Source organism: Molothrus aeneus, chromosome 2 (assembly GCF_037042795.1).
Source record: "Molothrus aeneus isolate 106 chromosome 2, BPBGC_Maene_1.0, whole genome shotgun sequence".
In the NCBI taxonomy this organism is placed as follows: Eukaryota; Metazoa; Chordata; class Aves; order Passeriformes; family Icteridae; genus Molothrus; species Molothrus aeneus.
In genome coordinates, this window is record NC_089647.1 from 89,775,366 (window position 1) to 89,792,733 (window position 17,368).

General features: G+C 36.5%; 1 protein-coding gene across 1 annotated transcript in view; it reads left to right on the top strand.

The window, feature by feature from the left end:
- GCC2 (GRIP and coiled-coil domain containing 2) overlaps positions 1–16,961 on the top strand; it is a 31,530-nt gene extending 14,569 nt beyond the window's left edge. The window contains exons 12-23 of the mRNA XM_066545266.1: positions 238–342; positions 1,295–1,457; positions 2,001–2,101; positions 2,233–2,310; positions 2,989–3,126; positions 5,133–5,254; positions 6,820–6,996; positions 8,506–8,723; positions 10,100–10,294; positions 11,092–11,231; positions 12,024–12,225; positions 13,331–16,961. Of these exons, the coding sequence (XP_066401363.1) occupies positions 238–342; positions 1,295–1,457; positions 2,001–2,101; positions 2,233–2,310; positions 2,989–3,126; positions 5,133–5,254; positions 6,820–6,996; positions 8,506–8,723; positions 10,100–10,294; positions 11,092–11,231; positions 12,024–12,225; positions 13,331–13,401 (1,710 nt within the window). The 3' untranslated portion in view covers positions 13,402–16,961. The remainder of the gene's footprint in view (positions 1–237; positions 343–1,294; positions 1,458–2,000; positions 2,102–2,232; positions 2,311–2,988; positions 3,127–5,132; positions 5,255–6,819; positions 6,997–8,505; positions 8,724–10,099; positions 10,295–11,091; positions 11,232–12,023; positions 12,226–13,330) is intronic.
- The last annotated feature ends 407 nt before the right edge of the window (positions 16,962–17,368 follow it).

The following is a 17,368-nucleotide window of genomic DNA, read 5'->3' on the forward strand; positions in this document are numbered from 1 at the left end:
AGAACTTTGCAAGGCTGTCAGTTCAGGTTGGTTAGGGGTAATTATACAGAATATGAAAACCACTTCATAGTAATGTTGGTTTTTCTCTGGTTCACAGTGATTTCCTAAGAAAGGAATCAGCTGTCTTTGTACAACACAAGTGTGTGTGTGTGTGTGAGTGTACGTGTCTAAGTATAGAAAGGTGTTGGCATCTATTTTGAAATTGGACTGCATAATTGACAACTACCTAAATTTCAGGAACATAGTGGCACTCTCCGAGAAATGGAGGAGCTTCAGATGCAACTTCAGAAGGAAAAGAAACATCTCCAGAAAACTATGCAAGAACTAGAGCTGGCCAGAAAGGTAGAGTTGCTATCCATGTTGGTGCTTCATGGACTACTAAAGATTTTGGCCCATCTGTCTGTGTTGAATGCCTCCCTTTCTGTTCTGAGGATTTTAAAGCTGGAGGTTTGCAAAACGGAGAATGTGAGGGCTTTTGCCCCTGGCTGTGTGCTTGAAGAGCTGAAATGTACTTTTGGAATTGATTTTGGTTTTGTTTTTTGTTTGTTTGTTTAGCTTGGGTTATGTGGCCTTTCATGAGTAGAAATAAGAATAGAATTCAGATGTCTGGAGTACATGTATAGTGCACTGTTAAGAAATTGCCTTGGTTGTAAGGACTGAAGATGAAGGGAGCTGGGGTTGTTCAGCCTGGAGAAAAGGAAACTCAGGGGTGACCTTATCACTCTCTTCAACTTCCTGAAGGGTGACTGTGGTGAGCTGGGGGTCGGTCTCTTTCTCCAGGCAACAACAGACAGAACAAGAGGACACAGTCTCAAGCTGCACCAAGGGAGATACAGGCTGGAATTAAGGAGGAAGTTTTTCACAGAAAGAGAGGTCAAATACTGGAATCATCTACCCAGGGAGGTGGTGGAGTCACCATCCCTCGATGTGTTTAAAAAAAGACTGGATGTGGCACTTGGTGCCATGATCTAGTTGAGGTGTTAGAACATGGGTTGGACTCGATGATCTTAAAGGTCTCTTCCAACCTAGAAATTCTGAGATTCTGTGACAAAAACTAATACATACAAAATACCTACTGATAAAACTAGCCACAGGTTTTTCAAAGCTTTTGATTCTTGTTTGAAAATAGATTTATTTACTGAGGATGTGGAAACCCAATGGATGGATGATGTTTGTGGATATGGGTAGAGACAAAATCTTTGTCTGATGGGCAATATAGTTTTTTACAGAATTAAAAAAGTCTTAGCAGGCAAGGCAAATTGTAAGCTCTAACTTCATTTTGTGTACCTTTCAGGATGCTCAAAAGAGTACACTGATGGATATGGAAATAGCTGATTATGAAAGGCTAGTAAAAGAACTTAATCAGAAGATAACTGATAAAGACAACAGAATAGAAGATCTTGAGCAAGAAACAGGGATTCAGAAACAGAAACAAGAGACCCTACAGGAAGAAATAAGTGAGTAAACTATAAACAGAAGAGTCACTATGGTATAGCTAGCAGTGGTAAAAGATACAATTCAGAAACAACTTCTCAAGTCAGCAAGTGAGGGTAAGCTTTGCAGGGAATACTAAACAGTTGTATTAGGAAAGCAATTTTCTCTTAGAGGAACCTTTACTAGGTTATCAATCACTTAATCCAGTGTTCAGCACTTATGAGCCAATTTACCTGCCTGTCATACTGTGTTTATTACCTGATAAAGTTATGAATAAGTTCTAAATATTGATGACTGACAAGGGTTTCATTCAGATATACCACACTTATAAAACTTTACTGATTACCATGTGAAAATTCCATTTCTTCCTATGCTCAAAAGTAAAAACATTTCACTTATTTAAGGTCTTTGTGATAACTTAGGAAAAGTTCACTAAAGTTAGTGTAAGTTACTTGTTCACAGCTCTTAAGGAATCTGTTGGAATTTTTAAAAATATTTTCCAGCATTTTTAAGGAAATATAACAGAGGAAGTTTCCTTTGCATATAATTGTTTTTTGCTGCCTTAGAGTCACTTCAGACAACTATGCAACAGGATGAGGAAAGAAATGCCAAGATAAAACAACTCCTGGTGAAAACCAAAAAAGAACTGGCTGATTCAAAACAAGCTGTAAGTCCATATGCTAATGGCTGTATTCTATTTTTAAACTAGATTTTTAAAAACAGCTGGTAGCTGAATTTTTAGGTTACTGAGGTTTGGAGGGTTTTTTTTTTTAATCTCCGGGTAATTTTATCTTGCAGGAAAATGACCACCTAATGTTGCAGGCATCATTGAAAGGGGAACTGGAAGCCAGCCAACAGCAAGTGGAAGCTTATAAGGCAAGAAACTTCACTTTTTGTTAGTATGAGTTTTCTCATTTAAGTAGTGAGGGTGTGATTTGTACTGGGCACTTGGAATATAGGCTGAAGAATAAAGAGGTGCTGTTTTTACTTTTAGGTTACTGGTTCTTTTTCATAAATGAGTTTTGTCTGTTTGCTGCTTTCCCCAAATATTATTTCCTGTGATTTTCATTAAGTAGATTTACCTTGTCTTTTTCCTCTTTCCCTTTCCACCAAAGGAGAGGACTGTGGAGTTTAAGGCTTGTAACTGGAATATATTTTTTAACATTTCTTTAAAAATGGAAGTTTCTCAGTTTAAAAACAGAAGAGCACAACATTGTCAGCAAAAATCTTAAGTGTTGTCCATCTGTATACAGAATAGAAATGGATTAGAATGTAATGAAAGAAGCAGACAAGGGAGAGAGGTTGGCTTTCTTAAATGCTTCCACCCCAGCATTGTAATTATATCTTCAATTCTCTCTTTAAACAGCATCACTTTTTAAAAATTATTATGTGGTAACCCATGTCTATTTTTTTATTCTATTTTTATTGGATTTTAATTTTGTATTCACCAGTGCAGGAATTACTGTAGTAGAGTCCTAGGTTCTCAGTGGCATATTGCCTTGGAGAAGTAAGAAAAGTTTTCATGATAGTGACATTTTCAACTGACTTTTTCAGATTCAAGTGGCTGTACTGACATCAGAAAAGCATAAAGTTCAGGAGCAACTGCGATCATCTTCGGAGCAGCACCAGCGTACGATGAGTGCTTGCCAGCAAAAAATTGCAACCCTGCAAGAAGAGTGCAGAGCAGCCCAGGTATTCCAGTGGAAGAAGTAATCTTAGAGGCTTAAGAAGGGAGGTTACCTGCACTCTGCTTCTTCAAAAATATTCTGCAGATTTTTCACTCTTCTCTTTTTGTCTGCCAAGAATTGCAAATTATCCCAGTATTGAGTGGTGGTATGAAGGACAGGCCAGACTGTCCTGGTTGATGTGTATCACTTGGGTTGGAACATCTGGACTTGCATACTGCTATTTACAGTAGGGAAAAACTTGAGGTAGTGGGGACCTGGGGTTTATTTAAGATGCTCAGAAGGTGTGCACTCAGGAAAAAGAAGAGTCTTTAAAGAAAAGAGCACAAATGAAAAAAAAAGAATATATCTTGCTTTATATAAAACCAATTAACACAGATGCCACTTTAAAAAAAAAAGCTGTGAAAAATATATTTGCAAGCACTTTTTAATATGCTGAAGTATGAGCAGCTTCTTAATTGGCAGCTGAACTACATGGAAAGCTGACACTGTTGCTGAAATTTATTATTGTTTCTGGGATTTTTTTGCTCATATAACCCTGTTTGATGGTCCTGGAATGCAGTGTTTGCATTGGAGACAAACAGATTCAAAGTATAGTAGGACTCCTGTGTTCAAACCAACTTTATGGGGATTATTGTACTACTCTATGGCCACTGTTGTATGGTAGGTGCATCCTGCAGGTAAACAACAGCTGAATGCAGCCTCTCAAAAGAACTTCTACATTTTAAAAAGCTGAACTGAAATGGACAAACTTTGTGATTGTTGCTATAGGAGGTTTGCCTTTGTTGTGCTGGTACACATGGATCATGGTTTTACAAATATATTATTCATACCTGGGTGTTTACAATACCTGTCTATGGTGGTTGCTCTGTGATGCTGTGAAATCAGCAAGATTGTAGATCTTCCATATTGGCATGGCTAGAACCTCTTGGAGGATTAGCTTTCCTATTTAGATGCCCTACATATGGAAAATAGATATTATTACAAGGCTATTAGCAAAGGAAAATCCCTCTAAAGGAAATGTGGACACCAAAGCAGTAGAAAACAGAAATCATGCTGACATTGAAGACTGTGTACCTGAGGACTTCGGAATATTCACACAGTTTGACAGGAAGAAAAGCAAAGGATTAATGTAAAGAAAATGGCTACAAAATGTACAGACTCTGAAAATCTGGACCAGTGGCTAATCAGAGTCAGTTCTGTAGAATTTCAGTCACCAGTTCAGCTGAAGGGACAGTTTCCAAAATCCTCTTCTTGGAGATGAGAACATTTTAGTTACCTGTAAACGAGAGTGACTAATAATCCATGAACTTGTCCTAAGATCCAAGAAAGAAAACCTGTGTCAGTGCTGTTTTGGTATTTTTTAAGAGGAGTATGCAACATCAGTACTGGAAGGGTGGCAGTAATCTTTGCTGTATAGTGTACAGTCAAGGATGAAGCTACTGTGATGTGAGGCAGCTTTCTGTATATCCACAGAACTCAGGCAACAGCTGAATTTAGAAGAAAAGACAGACCAAACACCTTTACAGTCAAATAGAATATTATATCTGGTGCTGTGTAATATCACTGCAAGACTGACTTAACTCCTCAGAATTATGCATAACTTTATGGCACGTTAGAATTTTTGTCACCCTTGTAGTATTGGAGAGAAACAGAATTATACCTCTTGTATTTTCTGTCACCTTTGCTTTCATTTAAAGCTGTTCACAGATCCCCTGGCTTACGAATCTCTCAGTTGAATGCAGTTTTTGAATTTTCAAGTATTCTTCCTTTTCTTTAATACTGGTATGTTGAAAATCTGGGTCTCAAGTTTCACATTATATGATACTCAGTTAAAATCTAAAGAAACATCGTTATAGTCACTGTTTTAATAACCTGTTTTGAAGAAGGAAATGCAGCTGGTGGTTTTAATTTTTTTCAGTGTAAGATGCATTTCATTATAGAGAAGTAAGGGAGCAATAGTCAATAGTATAACTTACAGCTTTGTTTTCTGTGTGATTTTCTGTGTGATAGGCTGAACAAGCATCTGTTACATCTGAATTTGAGAGCTATAAAGTCCGCGTTCATAATGTTCTAAAACAGCAAAAGAATAAATCTACTGCTCGGACAGAATCGGAAGGAGCCAAACAAGAAAGGTAAAACTAATATTTGTACTTGATCTGTAATCTGACTGTGGTGCTGCCTGGCTGAACAGAAGAAATATTATCAGTTCTTGCTGTTGTGGTGCTATATTAGTTTCTAATAGCTGGATTTGTCTTTTTAACCGTTATTTTTGTGTAGATCACCTGTTATTACAGTTGGAGGGAGAAGTAAGGTCTTAGGAAGTTTTTTATGATTTCTGCTCCCATGAGCAGACATTAGCCTGCACATTCTGTGTAGACTTGACATGCCGTTTTCTCTGATGTGAAGTTGCCAAGCGCCGTTTGCAACAAAGAGGAAAAGAGCAGATTGGTTCAGTTCAGCTGAGCTCACTTTGAACTTTTTCAGGAGTGAGTGGTTAAGCGTTAGTAAAGCTCTGGATGCCAATTCAGTCATCAGTTACTGCATCTTTTTGAAATCCTGTATATTGTATCATACAAGGAAAGACTTGGAAGGAAAGAATTACACTTCCAAAAGTTCCCTGAAAATCCTTTAAGTACAGTCATAAGCCAAGTAAATTCATATTCACTTCAGAAAATGTCTAACTCACTGCAGAAGTCTATCAGTTTGTGCAAGTTATTTTTATTAGTCATCGATGGCTGCCCTTGGTGACAGACTGAGTGTTTATGTGTGAAATGCCAGGGTTCGTTTCTGACGCAGACCCTCAGTCGGTGCCGGCAACTGCAGCTAAACATCCACCAGAGGGCGACTGGTGCCTTGTTGGAGGACTCGGATTTAGGGCTCGTTTAGGGTTTTTGAAACATTCTTGCTTTTGAAGCAGCCAAACTGTAAGAGCTGCATTTCTTTGACTCTCTTATTTGCAGAACTTAAAGAAGTTCTGGTATTGATAATTTTTTTGTGAGAGAAAACCATCTTGGAAACAAATTGGATAAGCAATAAGCAGATGACAAACGGTTCCCAAAGAAATTATTTACAAGTATCAACTCTAAGGATTGGTGAGATGAGATAATGGAGGTGTCTGCATATATAAATACAGAAATCAGTAAAAAAAGAATGCTTAAGAAAACTTAAGATTTTTTTCTTCCTGATATTTCTGATTTTGAATTGTTTCTGACCAGTGAGTTTATCTGTTATGGACTTGATGTTGCTTTCCAGTAATTTGCTCAAAATCTACTCCAACCATTTGTCCCCTGTTTTTGGTCTTATTGAACTGATGTGCGTTTACTAAACAAATGAAAAAAAGCCTTACCACTTTTAAGAAGAAATTTTTTCTCCCATTTGATTCCCATGTATTATTTTCATTCTGTCTTGTCCCTCCTTGAAGCAGAAAGTGCTATCAGTCATGCTTCCTACCCTAATAGTTGCATTCCCAGCAGTTCAGATGGGATATGACAAACTTATTTGTATCTATGTTGAAACAAGATCTGATTGTTTCTGCTGTAGCCACATTCTGAAATTATTTTGGTCTTAGTGCTGTGTTGATTTATTAATAAATGTGCAAATTGGATGAGCTGTCCAAAATGTTGGATATCATATAAGTTCTGAAATAATTTAATTATTTTAAATGTGTGTTGTGTATTCCTTTTTCTTTCATGTGTAGGGAACAGTTGGAAATGGTGATAGATCAACTTAAAGTTAAGCTGCAAGATGCTCAGCATAATTCACAGATGAATGCATCTGAACTCCAGGCATTGCAGTCTGAACACGACACCCTGCTGGAAAGACACAATAAGATGCTGCAAGAGACTGTTGCAAAAGAAGCAGAACTCCGTGAAAAGTATGGTCTGCTGATGAAAAGATAGAGATATTTTATTTTGTTTGAATTTTGAGATCTTAACATGTAGAAGCCTATAACTGTACTTCACAAAAAATAGGCATGTTGGTGAGAAAGTTAAGTGAATTTCGAAAGGGTTGTTTGCTATTTTTCACAAGCCATCAGAAGCTTCCACAATGACAATGAAATAGTAGCTGATAGGGGAATTTGAGATTTCTGCAAACCTACCTCTTAACTATCAGACCTAAAAATTAACATTTTTTAAGCATACTGACTTTTTTTAAGTCTAATGCCCAGCACCACATTTGTGTTGTACCACTCTACTAAATTTTATGGATGCTTCCTATTTAAAAAAATAAGGTAATTATATGGAAAGCAAACAAGTTCACTGACAAAATACTCAGTTCTTGTCCCCCAAGCCCCTTTCTTACAGAAAGTACTGTACTTTAAGTTTATGCTCACCAGAGACTTAATTTGCCTAATTTTTCTTTCAAAATGAATGGAATCTGTTTAATCTGTATCACTGCTTGTAAGATCGCTTGAGCTCCACAAAAGGAGTCTATCGTTTTCTTTTCTTCTCCATTTAGGGTACAGAGATTGTCACATAAGGTATTAGTTAGAAATTACTGATTGATATTAGGAAGTGTTGACTTGTCACTGTCTTTGTACTGTTTTATCTGTTCCTGATAGCTACTTAGTGATTCACTGTAGTCAACCAAATTATGTTCTGCATTTTTCTGGAAACAACCCATTCCACAATAGCTTCCCTTTATACCTAAACACTGCTCTGGCTCTGTTTAAGTCTGTATGCTTATAAGGGTAAGTCCTGGGCTTAGTTTTCCCATAAATGCATTTGTTTAATTGTTTTTGACTTTATTTATTATATTAGAATATATCATGTCTGTATTGTATATTATTATTTATTTAATATATTTACTTGCTTGTGACAATTTTGGTGTGCTTCTGGAGTACCTCCAAACCAAGTACAACTGATAAGTTACTGACATTTTTCTTGCTAACAGCTACACTCCTCTGCACTGAAAGTTGAGGTTTAAAAAAAATAAACTTACCTTCTTAGAAACCTGTGTTTTTAGAAGTCCCAAGTAAGTGCTTGGTAAATAAATGTTATAAGGAAGTGGAGTATAAGTGATGTGCCCTGTATGATACTATAAACAGTCATGATACAGTTTTAAAATTTAAGAATGTTTAGACCACAGTGTCTCTTAAGCCTTTCATTATTTCCCAAAGATGTCTGAATTTTTGTTCTGAAATAGAAGTCAAGTTTATATAGCAGAGTGCATTCATATAATAAGTAATGTGTAGCTTTTTCAGTTTCAGATTTTCCCTGTAAAAAGAGGACTTTAAATGAAAAAAAAGTTGCACACATAGTCGTTCTAAGAAAATCATACACATGAAAATTGAAAACTGCCTCAAACTGTAAAAATTTTGAGATGTAAAACTTACAGTGTTTTACTGCTTGTGTCTTACTGTTTGTGCATGCACTGTTTTCAGACTCTGCACAATACAGTCTGAGAACATGGTCATCAAAACAGAGCACGCGCAGGCGTTGGGTCAGCTGACAGCCCAGAATGAAGCTCTCCGGAACAACTTCAGAGATCAGGTCAGGAACCTGCAAGAAGAGCACAGGAAGACAGTGGAGACACTTCAGCAGCAACTCTCCAGAGTAGAAGCTCAGCTCTTCCAACTCAAGAGTGAACCAAGCACTAGAGGTAACTTCCAGGCAGAATACCAGGTTTTCATGGATTAGTTACCAATTTGTGTACCTCAGTCTAAAACTAAAATGTGCTTACAGTGTTTGCTTCTGTAAAATCACCAGCAACTTTGTCTAGGAAATCTGCAGCATGCTGTATCTGTCCACAGATACCAAGTCAAGAATACATCTTTGTTATTATTTACTGTTGCTTCAGAATCCTAAGGTCCTTGAATACATCCAGAGGAGGGTAACAAAGGTGGTGGAAGGGCAGGAAGGACTGTCCTATGAAGAGCAGCTGAGGATTCTGGGTTGGTCTAGTTTGGAGGAAAGCAGGCTGAGGCCAACCTCATGGCTGTCTTACAGATTCCTGAGTGGGGGAAGTGAGGAGGGAAGTGCTGAGCTCTTCTCCCTGGTATTCAATGATAGGACATGTGTGATTGGTTCAGAGCTGCCATGGAGAGGGTCAGACTGGACATTAGGAAGCATTTTCTTACTGAGAGGGTGGTCATCCTTTGGAACAGGCTTCCCATTGATTGATCTGATTGATGCCTGAAACAGAAGCATTTTGACAATGTCCTTGATAATGTTTAAACTTTTGACATGGTCAGGCAGTTGGACTAGACACTTGTTGTAGGTCACTTCCAACTGGAACTATTCTGTTCTAGAATCTGCACTACTGATACCTGTTCTGCAGTATCAGACAGATGGAGGAAAACTACTTTGAAAATATTTGGTGTTCTTGTCATGTTTCAGGTTTTGGAGCGTGCTGGACATCTGCCTCAAGTATGAAGTGTAAAGCTAAAGAAAAGTGTTTTGGAAGCTGTTTTAAGAATTTTATTTGTATACATGCTCTTTATTATACTTGCTATTTGATCCTTCTTCCAATTTAAGATTTTACTATCTTCAATCTCAAGTGCTATTTTCGTATCTGTATAGTCACTAATCAGGATGTAGTTGGACTTTTGCCAAGCAGCAGTAGCAGTTTAAGAAGTTGCTCTGTTATTACTGAAGTAGAACAGAAGAATTTACACTTCCCACAGGACTGGTTGAAACAAAAGCAAATTGTTTTCCATTAAAGATATTTGTTACTATTACAGTAACTAAAACACATCTTCAGGCAGATGTGCTTGAAGGTTTCACAGTCACTGAAATAAAAATTGCCAGTCAAGTTTGGGTTTAGAACCAGACTTTGATTGGAATGACAATTCGGAGGTGAAAGGCTGTATTTTACTATCATAAATGTTATGTGCATAGTTGGCTTTTTCTTTTGGATTCACCTTCCCAGGCATTTTGAAGACTATTTTATGTACCACTCTCAGTCCCTGACAGTCACACCTAGGAAATAGCCATCCCAGTTTCATTCTGATATGAACATCAGTAAGTATCTTTCAGGTCCAGCTGTTTCAAATCCGGCAACGAAGAACTTGAGAGAGCGGCGGAACACTGACCTTCCTGTGCTCGATGTGCACACTGTGGCTAGGGAAGAGGGAGAAGGTATGGAAACAACAGACACAGAATCTGTGTCCTCAGCCAGCACCTATGTTCAGTCCTTGGAGCAACTGCTGAACTCACCAGAAGCAAAGCCAGGTAGGTAGGACATGGCTGTCAGAAGTGCTTGCCTACAGAGGTTGCAGAAGTTTGTGCCCTCAAAGTATTTTAGAACATTGTGTTTTCATACTTTTAGGGGAAAGACACAAGTCTAGTCAGGTGCTACTGCATTTACATTGTCCTGAACTTTTGTAGTTTTGTCATTGATTAAGGACTTATAGTAGGACATTTCTACAGGTTTTAGTGATTTAAAGATGAGCTTTTAAAGGGAAAATACTGGGTGAGCAAGTCAGTGAATAGTTACAGAAAGTTTTGTATTCTGGATAAGTCTCTACTAGGGACAGTTAAGTACTGATTTAATCATGTTAGTGAAGGGATAAAATTTCTGTTTATCTTAATGAGGCTTGTTAGAACAGTACATTATTCATAAGGTTTTTTTTTCCTAGGCAAGTGAAATCCAGCATGAAAAAGAATGTTTTAGGAGTCCCCAAAAACCAGAAAAATTTATGCTAGCATATAATCCTGTTTTAAATGTCTACTGAACACTTCATGGATAAATGTTGAAAATCTCCATTTATGGGTAGGAAACAAGGAATAAGTTAAAACCAGGTATCTTGAGGTACTCTAGCACTATTTTGCCAACCCTCCTCTAATATATAAACAGAAATAGATCAGAAAATAAGCATGCAGCAGCAGCATTGATGCCTGTTAAGTCTGCACTCTGCATGAATTCTGTTCATAAGAAACTACAATAATCAAGTTCTGATGTTAAGTTAGTATGAAGTAGATGCAAGTGCTTTTTCCTTCTCTTAGTTTTCTTTTCCAATTAATTGCAGAACCATCTCAGTGGCAAGCAGATCTCAGCAAGGATGAACTGATTCAGAAACTAAACACAACAACTAAGAGTGCTGATCACTTGAATGAATTACTTCGTGAATCAGAAGCAACCAATGCAATCCTAATGGAACAAATAAAGGTAAGCAGACACACAAAAGATGTGAGGACAACTCTAATTTCCATGGTCTGTTTCTTAGACCAAATATCTTTCAGAAAATCCCAGTCTATAAAATTTAGTGATGTATAACTTAATTTGAGAGGGGCTTTTATTCAACAGGTCTAATTAGTGCTTCTAGAGTATACTTCAGTTTTTTGGGGTTTTTTCCACCACAGTTTCTAGTTGGCTGAGGGGAAGGGGGAGAGGAGTGTAGTAGTAAAAGTTTCTACAAAAACCTTATTGAGTTGGGAAGTTTAATGTTTAGTAAAGGGTCTGTACTATTTTCACTTAGATAAAAGCAGAAATTCCCAAGTAAAGCATTGTCTGGTTTCTGTTCCTCTAGCCTCTTTTAGTTGTCTTAAGTTAAAAGAAGACACACGAACTAATGTATGAATGAGCTTTCTGAAGACATTTCTATATGTACTACGCTTTCTTTTGTAATATGCTTTTAAATTAATATCATCAGATTTCTGAGTTATTTAACCGTTGCACTGTTATTACTATTTTATCACTGATATTGTATTTCTGTACTGCACAAATTTTATCCAAAAAGGATAAAATACCCAAAAAGGATATTTTTAGTCAATAAGTTATTTCTTACAACATTATCACATATTTTATTTTCACTGAATTTTTGTCCTGAATATGTTGCTAAACATGCATTATTCTTTTCAAAGCAAGCTACACAATTAATTTTTTAGCTCTTCAAAAGACCTTTGTTCAATTACTCATTAAGTGAGGCAAGCAGTATTACTTTTTTTTCCTCATCTGCAGCTTCTTAAGAATGAAATAAGAAGATTGGAAAGAAATCAAGAGAGAGAAAAGTCTGTGGCTAATCTAGAGTACTTGAAGAATGTTCTATTGCAGTTCATATTTCTGAAATCAGGAAGTGAGAAGGAACGGCTGCTCCCAGTTATAGACACCATGTTGCAGCTCAGCCCTGAAGAGAAGGGGAAGTTGGTTGCAATTGCCCAAGGTAGGTGGTGTTCAAAATATTGTCAAAAAAAAGAGGAGAAGTGAAAAGGGAAAGGGATAGTTCTGTGCTGTCCGTTGTATAGACCTTTGAAAAAAACCCAAAACTTAGTATCATCATGCCAATGAACTAGTCATAAAACCATTTTCTTTGTCAGGAAGTTACTATTCAGTTTTCAATAAACAGAACAAATACCATAAAATTGACATAAAATATAATTTCTTCTGAAACATTCACATTTTAGGAAGACAATGGTAAGTTGAAAATTTTAATGTGTTCATGTTTTAAGTAGAGTTAAAAAAAAATTGTCAAAATAGAGGTTTATATAATTGAATTTTTTTCTTTGCAGATGTTCTAAACAGATAACTAAAATGGTCCTCTCAAGGCAGTACTGCAGATCTAATATTAGTTTCAATATAATACATTTAAAAATATCTTAAAATATGCTCTTCATTGAAGAAATAAAGGAACTAGGGAAGGACATAAATAGAGCTAGGCATTTTCAAGAAATAAACACTGGATTTCTGTGTACAGTAGTGTTCTGTTTCTGCTTCAAATACTTTTATCAGCATTTTTTCTCTTAAATGCTCTTTAAGGTATTGTTTGTCTCTTCTCAATGACATTAACTGTAGCTTCTTGTACTTCATTAGCAAATGATGTATACTTTATCTTAGAATTAATATAAATAGTAAGCAACACATGTACATATCAGAACTTAAAACTCATGAACAAAATCACATTAAAAAGGGAAGTGTTCAAGTATTGCATTCCATGATAGGCTGCATTTGGAAAAATAAGATGTAACTTAAGTTAAAAGCATGTTGATGTTGTTCTGGCCCTCTGATGAAGACTGATTGGATTTTTCTGGAGAATGGTGATAAATTACCTTTTTCAGACACTCTTAAGTACCCAAAGTCAATTGGATTTGGTGGTACAATCCATGTCTATGTCAGCTCAAGAGTGAATTCCTTTCTCACCAAGCTTGAGGGCAGCATTTGAAAAAGGATAAAGGCAAGGAATGGGGGCAAGGATATGTAACCAAATGATGCACTGTCTAATATAATAAATGTCTAACATAATATGAAGTATGCTTTTCTTCCTCCTTCAGGTGAAGAAGAGAGTACCTCACGGCCTTCTGGGTGGGCTTCGTACCTCCACAGCTGGTCAGGACTTCGATAAAACAGTGGAAACACTGAATCTTTAAAACATTCCACAACTGCAAAACTGAGAAATCTTACTGTAGATCTGTTGGTGTTGTATCATTGAACTACAGGGGTTTATTTTTGTGTGGTTTTTTTTCAGCTTTTTAGGCTCCACTAAGAAAGAAGCCTGCAGTAGCTCTGAAAGATGGTCCTATGTTATGCTCTGGCAGCAGTGAACTATTTTTCTTGTAAATGTTAAAACAGATAATAAGAATTATGAGAAGTGACAAATGCATTGCAAATAGTTTGGAAACAGAATTTGTCAACCTGTGATAGTTCTTTTGATATGAGATTAAAAGTTTGACCTTATATTAACTGGAATAACTAGAGTTTAGATTTTAAGCATTTAAAATTGTTTACAGTTGCTTTCATATATCACTGTCAGCTAGCTAATCTATATGGTCAGTGTTACTCTCTGCACATTTAAGAAATTTAAAATTATTTCCCCTCTTGTGAAGGCTACAAAATGTAAGATAATTAAGAAACAGAAAGGGCATTTTCTGCTTTAAAGTTGTTGTCTTTCTTAAATTATTTTGCTTTTGCAGAACATGAAGGCAACAGTTCACAAAATGTAGAGGCTGCAAAAATCTGTATGAAATACAGTGCTTGTCACACCTGGGCATGGTACTATAGTAGAGATTAATGGCATCTATGGAGGCCTTAGGATAGTACTCCAAGAGTCAGGGGTCCTAAGTGGGCTGAAGCTTTGTGAGAAAGGGCTTAAGCCCTTTTTAATCTGAGGTTGGAAATTTATGGAAAAGAACAGGAAAAATGTTCCATTACTGTCACAATGTCTCTAATTGGATGACAAGACTACTCATACTGACTTAGTCCTAGTGAAGACACTAAAGAAGGAATCTGAGCCCACAGGTCAGACTCCTAACTAACTTCTGAGAGAAAAGAATGAAGCTTTTGTCAATAGATGCATTTTTTAAATGTTCTAATGATTGAAGATCTTATTCTCTCCATTGTGTGTGTACATTGTTTGCGCAGATATTTGCACAGATGAGATGGTCTCTGTTCCAGGTTACTCAACAGAATGTTATAGGTTTTTCCCAAGAAAAATAAATTTCTACCATCTCTTCTTCTATTATCAACACAGCACCTCTTTTTACCTTCAGTTGTCTGCTCCCTTATACAGTCCATAAATGCCTTTCAACATCTTAATTTATTTGTGAGGTTTTAAAAAGCATACACATGTTTGAATCCTGCTTATGTTTAAACCAGAGTCTTTCTGTCTTTTTCACTCATATTTTCATATTCTCTGTGTTGTTTTACAGAGAGTCTTTCCCTGGTACCCATACAAATACAAAATAGGGCTCTTCCTTTCCTATCTATCTTAGCTCTGAGGAAATGATGCTTGTTTCTTTAATATGGCCTTATTTCAGACTGAGATTAATCTGAACATATGAACAGCTGAATGGCAACATGTTGAGAATAAACTGTTCAGTAAGTTTGCTTTTGGTTTAATTTTTTGCTTGTTGTATATATTTCAGTACACAATCAACAAAGCCAACGGGCTTTATTTAGGTATTTTAATTCCTTTCCTCTCTTTTAGGCACTTCTATTTTCTTCCCTTCCAATATATATTTTAACTGGAACCTTTATGGTTTGTGCTACTGGGGAAAACATCCTCTGGGAACTTTCAGAACATAGAACTGATCAACAGTAGTGTGAGGGACGAGTCTTTTAGGTGTCTGTAGGTAGCAAATAGGAGGCTGTGTTTAGGCTTTCTTGCATTTGCCTTTGGAATGATTTAGACCAGATCTTGGATGCTGGATTCCAACTCCTTATTCAGCTGGATTTGGTTAATGTCACTCAGAAGAATGCCAAAACAGCAACAGGAGAGATTTGAAACACGTATAAAAATAAGTGCTAGTCATCCTCCTGCTGTGACTTTAACAATGGAAGCACATGAGTAGAAGGGTATGGCTTTGTCTCACTTAGTTCACACTCTGTTTGCTGCTGACCTGATTTAGTCTCCACTATTGCTTAAGAGCTGTGACAAGTTCCTCTTAAAATGCACATATTTCAGAACTGTAAATTATTGAGCATTGTAAGCTGTGAATAAAGGTGTGCAAGTAACATATATCACTGGCTGTATGAAATACCAGTTGCTTGTTGACTACTTTCAAGTCTGAGTTGCATGCTCACTGTTTTTAGTAAAACTTGAGTACCGTATTTACGAATGGAGTGAACAACTTGCATTAATATATTTTTTTACAATGAAAGATAGAGATCTTAATTAATATAAAAATATTTTAATAACTTACTTAACTGTTTTCTGTTGCTAAGATTGCCAGAACTTACCTATATGGCAGTAAACTGAGTGTAAGAAAATAAAGTTTAACAGACAACTGAGTAAATGGCATAGAAGAACTTGAACTGGAAACAGGATTATTTTGCATAGAGAAATTTTTATATGTCATATATTTGCATTTTAATGTACAGCATTGTAGCTGTGATTTGCTTTCAAAAAACAGTTTAAAGTTTTAACTAGTACTGCTGCTTCTTGATATAGTGTGGTGCTCTTTTTTGGAAGAGCACTGTGCTGACTTTGCTTTCTGGTTCCTTTTGTTTTCTTTACAGTGCCACATTTATTAGAATGTTTCACAGAAAATATCACCCTTGCCCAAAATGTTTATGAGCTTAGGACTGATTTTTATCTTTTAACAGCTTTCCTTCAGCCCAAGCATTAGGAGAGCATAATAATAATAAAAATAATAATAATAATAATAATGGTAATTCTGCTGTCACTATACAGATTATATATTAAGTAAAAACCAAAAATGGGAGTGATTCAGCATTCCCAAACCTTCACTGTGGCTGAATTTTCAGCTATCTAATGCTGACTTAGAAATGGGTTATATATCTTTCATTTTCCCTTTACCCAGAAGGGAGACTCATCTGTGCAAGCAAAAAGTGCTCCAGCTGAAAGACAGGAAGATCAGAACTTGTCAGGCTGTTGTATAGATGTGGCCAGTTGAATCTGGGGTTCAGGATGGCCAAAGGGAACCATGTTAGAAATTATACACAGGAGAGTAAGGTTGCTTTTTTTCTTTCATGACTCTCCTTCCTCAAAGTATAACTGTGAGAATACAGGGTTATATTATTTTCTAGATTTAAATCCTCCTTCGTCTATCTCCCTCCATCTATTTGCTGCAACAAGAGATGATATATTATGAAATTGTGGAGGAATGCCTAAAAATTCTCCTTACTTTGTACTAAGTGACTTTGGAGCCAGCTTAAACATACATGCTTCATTTGGCTTATGCCTTAGCTTCACTCAGCACACCAATACCTCCTAAACTACCTGCTAGTTCTACTATTGTTGGTACTGTGAAAATATCTCAGAAGTCTTGCAAATAGCAGTCACCACTCACAAGCTGAGAAACCAAATGTATGAAGAGATAAAAATATATTTGTTGTAGTAATTTCAGAATTGCTAGTCTGGATAGATAAGTATTTTGTTTGGAAATATGTTTTTGGTGGCCTTTTCATGTGGCCATCACTTCAATAAAATTCACCTTTACTCAACAGAGTGACTTTTTTTTCCATGAATGCCTGTTCTTACCTGAGAAAATGCTAGTCAGGTGCAAAGTAGAAAACAAGACTGTCTACCATTGTATTGAAGAGATTTTATGGATCTGGTATAGTATCCACAGCCTGTACTTTGGAAGGCAACTATAGCAATGGATTCTTCTGGGTGAACAGAAAAGAAAATGGTTTGTTCTAGGGTTGTTTTGTTTTTTTTTTAATTTAAAAGCTCATTTAAATGACTTCAAAAGTGTTACTAGATTGTCACCAGCAATCTGACAATATTAGGAGGGTTGCAGAAGCTGTTAATGGCCTTATTAGCAGGATTGCACTTAGTGTGTTTGAGTACTAACTACCTTATAAATCAGCACGTCTTTCTAATTGCACTCAACTTTCAAATGGCTATA